The sequence below is a fragment of the Eurypyga helias genome, unplaced genomic scaffold, assembly GCF_000690775.1.
Source record: "Eurypyga helias isolate BGI_N326 unplaced genomic scaffold, ASM69077v1 scaffold15210, whole genome shotgun sequence".
Lineage (NCBI taxonomy): Eukaryota > Metazoa > Chordata > Aves > Eurypygiformes > Eurypygidae > Eurypyga > Eurypyga helias.
Window position 1 is genome coordinate 13,785 of NW_010223921.1, and position 6,507 is coordinate 20,291.

General features: G+C 40.2%; 1 protein-coding gene across 1 annotated transcript in view; it reads left to right on the top strand.

Moving 5' to 3' along the window:
- Window positions 1-1,937, top strand: part of LOC104513630 (proton-coupled amino acid transporter 4-like) — a 6,296-nt gene extending 4,359 nt beyond the window's left edge. The window contains exon 5 of the mRNA XM_010157092.1: window positions 1,695-1,937. Within this exon, the coding sequence (XP_010155394.1) occupies window positions 1,695-1,818 (124 nt within the window). The 3' untranslated portion in view covers window positions 1,819-1,937. The remainder of the gene's footprint in view (window positions 1-1,694) is intronic.
- The last annotated feature ends 4,570 nt before the right edge of the window (window positions 1,938-6,507 follow it).

The following is a 6,507-nucleotide window of genomic DNA, read 5'->3' on the forward strand; positions in this document are numbered from 1 at the left end:
CCCTGCCCACCCCCCCGTGCAGTGGGCAGGGACCCCTCCCACTAGACCAGGTTGCTCCAAGCCTCATCCAGCCTGGCGTGGAACACTTCCAGGCATGGGGCATCCACCGCTTCTCTGGGTGGTGAAGTAATTTAAGTTTTCAGTCTCTTTTACTGTAAACACATCTCTCTGCATCGGAGTTCACTCTTTAAGCAGGTTGACACTGCAGTGTAAATCACTGCAGTACATCTATTCTGAAAGGAAGCAAAGCCATTCTTTGATTCCTGTTTAAATATAACATACAAATAATGAAGAAATATTTACTATATTTTGCAGTAATGACATGCAGGTATTAATAGCTTGTTGTCTCTCTTAAATACTTTTTCTCTGTTAAAAAAGACCATTATTTTTCTTTGCCATTTGTTGTTGTGTAGCTGTTCATGGAGTTTATGGTAGGACTACACAGTAGTGAAACTCAAAAACTCTGACACGTTCAGCGTTGGAGTGCTTTTTTTTTTCCCTCACTTGGAAGAATTTTTCTTTGTCCTGTTATTTTCAAGGATGCAGCATCTTGCATCATGTGTCTTGGTTATTATTTTGTTTCAAATAAGAAATAGGTGACCCAGTCTTTTAAGATCTTTTGTGATGACTTCATAGGACTGGAGTGGAACTCAATTAGAGGGAAGATTGGATTGTAGTGAAATACAATGACAATTCTGTAATGCACCAAAGAGTTACAAGCCACAAACAGCAATTTGATTTCCAGAGACACTGAGCTGCAGCAAATCCATTTTCCGAGGCAGATCTCTGTGCCTGGCGCTAGCACAGAGTTTTATTTCAGTATGTCTTCAGGCCACCATTGTGTATAACATTTTTAAGAACAATATGAACCATAGTTTAGAGTGGTTTTTTTGAAATGAGATACAGTATCTGAATGTGTATTTGGATACATACATATGAACTCCCTAGTAGATGTGCCAATGTTCATCTTGAATTACTTTAACTTGTACAGTGTAGGCTGTATGAGTCATTTCATTTCTGGTGTCAGTGGAAATGGCTTTGTTAGGGGCTAATTAATGTTAGGGGTTTAAATTGAAAGTGGGGAGGTTTAGATTAGATAACATGAAGAAGTTCTTCATGGAAAGGGTGGTGAAGCACTAGAACAGGTTGCCCAGAGAAGCTGTGGATGCCCCATCCCTGGAAGTGTTCAAGGCCAGGCTGGATGAGGCTTTGAGCAACCTGGTCTATGGAAGGTGTCCCTGCTCATGGTAGGGGGGTTGGAACTGGGTGGTCTTTAAGGTCCCTTCCAACCCAACCCATTCTAAGATTCTAATGGACTCCAGCAGAACTCCTATGTGCATTGAATATGTATGTCTGTTTATATTTGTACCACATTGTGAGGTCTTTGAATTTTATTTTATGCCACTTCAAATTGTGACTACCTTTGTTTTTATTTCCTTGTTTGTTTGTTTGTTTTGGAGAAACTTTGGTACCTACTCAACATTACTTTAAAAATAACCCCAAACCTAAAATGAACACAAACCCACCTTGTTTTGCTAGAAGAGGAACCTGCATTGCAGTACTAGTGAGGTTTATGTGGCATTTGAATCTAGCATTTTGCCTACTGTAAAAAGGAGCTCTAATGTGTATTAGGGAGAAATGGGTTAATTTGTTTGTATCCTAAATACGATGTATGTTTGTTTTTTCTTCCTCAGGTGTATTGTGGACTTTTTCCTAGTGATAACACAGCTGGGATTTTGTAGCGTTTATGTTGTGTTCTTGGCAGAAAATGTGAAACAAGTGAGTAAAGTTACTGTATGGAAACAGTTACGGTTTTAGATTCCTTTTTCCTCACTTTTTTTTTCCCTATTCTTATAAAAGTCCAAGAGAATTACTTGTAAAAGTTGAAGTTGAGAGGTGCACAGAATGGATTCTAGCAGGCCTTCCACAAAAGAGCTTTTTGGGAAAAGGAGCAGTGTGCAAGATGAACTAAGTGCAGGTCTTGTACAAGTGTTTGTGGCTTCATTGCCCTCTAATTTCTCTGTCAAATTTAAAAATTAATTGTGGAAGTGATATACCAGTTTCAGCCTCATTTTCTAGGAAGCAGTTGACCCTGATTTTTTTTTTTTTTTTTATTTTTTTTTTTTTGGTTACAAGTTTTGCTGATTTCCTCTCTACCACACCTCCCAGACTTCCAGGGCATATTTTCCCTTTTCAAATTTCAGTGGGATCTTTCTTTGGTTCTTGTTTATTCTGTCCCATTTTCTAGGATTGTCTCACAGTTACTGTGTGTTTGGTCACATGTTTCTCTTTTTTTCAAGTTTTTATCCTTCAGCTTAGTTATGCTACTCTAGCTGAAGTTTTGCTTGTGACCAATAATGCTGAAAGGTTATTTCACAGGTCTCATACATAGGTCCTTTTCCAGACTTGGTGATTCAGTATAATACTCATTTTGCAGGAGAATGTAATTGTTTACTTATGATGGACTTGTGATCTGCTGTGATCTCTTGATCCTTTATTGCAGAGCTGTATTCTAGGCATGTTTTTGTAGAGATGGTTTCTGCTTACCTACAGAATCCTTTCTTTCTCCTTACTGGTTTGATTTTTGATAGTTGTCAAGGTTGAATTTTAATCCTTTTCTTCAATGTTCTTTCACTTTACAGTGGGAATAAATGTTTAAAAGCTGTTTACTTCATTATCTGTGTCATTAATGAAAGTATTAAATAGTGCTGCTTCTGTAGCATTTCATGGGTTTACAGTAAAAACTATTGCAGTTATATTATGTAGTATGAAACATATAGAATGGTTAGGGTTGGAAGGGACCTTAAAGACCATCTAGTTCCACCCCCCCTGACGTGGGCAGGGACCCCTTCCACTAGACCAGGTTGCTCAAAGCCACATCCAGCCTGGCCTTGAACACTTCCAGGGATGGGGCCTCCACAACATCTCTGGGCAACCTGTTCCAGTGCTTGACCACCCTCTCTGTGAAGAATTTCTTCCTGATATCTAATCTAATCCTCCCTGTTTTCAATTTGTACCTGTTACCCCTTGTCCTGTCACTACAGGCTCTTGTAAAAAGTCCTCTCCCAGCACCCTTGTAGGCCCCCTTCAGATACTGGAAAGCTGCAATGAGGTCTCCTCAGAGCCTCCTCTTCTCCAGGCTGAACAAGCCCAGTTCTTGCAGCCTTTCATCATAGGAGAGGTGCTCCAGCCCTCTGAGCATCTTCATGGCCCTATATGAAAATGAGTGCTTTTCAATACATTACATTTTTAAAAAAATGATTAAATATTAATATTTAGAAAAATAGTGTGATTAATTTGTGCAAGTTAATACATTTAAGCATGTCTAAAAATCAAATATTTTTTCATGCCGTATTTATGGAAAAAGTCAATTAAATATTGCAAGTGAATTCCCACAAGCACCTATACACCTCCCGAGCAACTCCACAAACTTTTAATGAAACCCAGCTATCCCTTTTCTCCCCCACAACCATCTGTTACTGACAAAACCAAAGAAAACCATGCCTATCACTCTCTGACAGCTGCTGCTGCTTTCATTCCTGTGTTTTGTCTCTCATTCTCCAGTCCTTCTAAACTCTTCTTCTCATTGGTGGAGATTTTTCTGTTGATGGGGTCCCTGATGTCTCCTGGTCCTTCTTAGCACACTCGGCAGTTGCAGTCGGCAGGTTGTGTCTGTGCAGGTCTGTGGGAGGTCAGCCAGCACAGGCTGGCTGCTCAGACAGGAGCCACAGGCACCTTGAGCTTGCGGTGCTCTCTCCTTCGCGTGCTTATTAAGGTGTCAGGACTCTACCAATGCACTCTGCTGTGTTGCTGCTCTGAAGATTATGGTTAGTCACTTGACATCAATTTGCCAATGAGGATGAATCTGGTCCTGTGTCTAAACATGTGTGTTTCTGTAATTAGTGAAGTGGGTGAGGAGTCAGGTATGTGTCCTGGTTTTGGTTGGGATACAGTTAATTTTCTTCCCAATAGACAGTATAGTGTTGTGTTTTGGACTTAGTATGAGAATAAGGTTGGTAACACACTGATGTTGTTCTCAGTTGTTGCTGAGTAGTTGTAGTGCTTATACTAAGTCAAGGACTTTTCAGCTTCCCCTGCTCTGCCAGCGGGGAGGTGCACAAGAAGCTGGGAGGGAGCACAGCCAGGATGGCTGACCCAGACTGGCCATTATATGATACTTGATACCATATAACGGCATGCTCGGTATATAAAACTGCAGTTTGGCCGTGGGGTGGGAATCGCTGCTTGAGGATGGGCTATCAATCACGGGGTGGTGAGCAACTGTTGCATTGTGCATCACTTGTCTTTGTGTATTCCTTTATCAGTAGTAGTATTATTTCCCTCTTCCTTTGCTGTCCTATTAAAATGTTTTTTATCTCAACTCACAAGGTTGGTTTTTTTTGATTCTTTCCCCCATCCCACCTGGGTGAGGAAGTTGAGTGAGTGGCTGTGTGGTGATTAGTTGACATCTGAGGCTAAACTGCGACAGGATGGCAGCTTATGGAGCATTAATCATCCATATGGATTCTTATTCTACCCAGAAGGGAGAATAAAGGTGTCTTGGCATAGCTTAACTTATTTTAATTAGGAAGAATAATGTCCCCTTGGGCAGTTAGTACATAGAAGGTACTATTTTTTTTTTCTTCCTCTTGTAGATGAGTCTTTATATTGTGTTTAAAAAGTATTTCAAGTCCCATGGATGAAGATCCTGATGAGACAAGGCACGTTTGTGTATTTGGAAGCTAGATACTCTGTAATTTGCATCTTAGGAGAGAAAAATAACAACCCTAAACCTTAAAACTACAGTCCCACTGTCACAATCTATCTCAATACCTAAAAATCCTATTTTACATCCAATGTCCTTTTGCTGGCCTTCTAAAGGGGGGGATTTTTATTGCATTCTTTGCAACATAAGTTTGAATTTAAACCTTTCCTATCAAATAGGTATCTTACCAAGCAGTCATTACATATGTGTTTTGACCTTAAGCAAAAGGCAAGACTGAACACTTACAGACCTTGGCTTTTGTAGATTTTGAAAAAGAAAAACCTTTTCAGAAATCCTGTTGCTGCTTTCCTGAAGAAAGCTTGAACGATCTTACAGAAAATCAACCACTGCGAAAGCAGTGGCTGCAGAGACCCGTGACATACCCTGTGGAGGAATGGTCATCAGCAATTCGGAATTCCCACTTCCAAGTGTATTTGACTCAGACTGCCCTGTGCTCTTTCCTCGGGGAGGGAGAAGGCTGTGTGGTTTCTTCCTGGCGACTTTGTCTTGCAGAAATCTGTCCCTTAGAGGGCACCAAAGAACACAAATTGTTAGGGCTTTAAATCTAATTATTGGGGGTAGTGGAAGGATGAGTGGATGAATAGACAGAATAGGGGGGGGAGGAATTAAGATAAAGGAAAAACATAGTAATAATGTTACCAATACCTCTGCATTATGCTCCATACTCTTCTGATAACGTTTACATGTTGGTGTCTACAAATGAAGCCCACTGGAACCAACAGAAACTTCCACTGAGATTGTTTCTTTGATGTTCTTAGTTAAAACTAGTACCAACCCAAATTTAGTAGTCTCTTCCTTCACTTTGTGTACTGTTTCAGAGAACTGAGATGTGACAAAGCATTTAAAAATGGTTCTGGCACATGAATAGAATGTTCATCAGTCCAGATTACTTAGATTCAGTTAGACACACAGTGGTGCAAGTGAGTCTGAACATCTGTTTTGTCTTTCGAGTTCTGTGAAATCTTTGACGTACACTTTTCACTAGTGGATATGCAGTACTGTGGTTGTAGTGCTAAATCTTTTCTGAGCAGTGTCTTTGGGGTTATAACAATGTCGCTGCATTATGCTGTTGTTTTCCAGACAATTTGTGCCACAAGATCCTATTTCCAGTTATGTCAAATTTCAAATGAAGCTTTTCCTAAGGAATATTTTCCTGGGGCACTAAAGTAACTCAGGTTGGTGGCAAGAGTTCTGGTTAAGTTTGGCAGCATGCAGATATGGGGCTCGTGGGTGAAGATGTCTGGAATTGGAGAGGTATGGTGAAACTGGAACAAACAGCTGGAGGTTGAGGGGAGAAGGAACACAAACTGATTTAAAAAAAAAAAAAAATCTCTGCCCAAAAGAGCATGGTCCCCTTTCATGCCATAGTTTACTTTTCCTGCTTGAACAACAGAAGACCTTAAGCCAAGCATCTTGGCGTTTATCAGCTTGCTCATAAATATTTGCTGAGTTCTCTGGAAAAGTGTCTGTATTTCATTTTTTGCTGATAAAACAAAAAAACAAACAAACAAAAACAACCCCCAAAAAAACCCCCAAAACAACCCCCCAAAACCAACAAATGTGTTCTTGCTAGGTGGGAGTACTTTATTTATTAGATCTTTAGCACTTCAAAGATGACCCATCAGTAGGATGCTACATAATGGAATTTCAATGCTTTTCCAGTTTTTGTAAAAGGGAAAAAAGGTCTAAACTTAGGACATGAAGTTCAGCAAGGCCAAGTG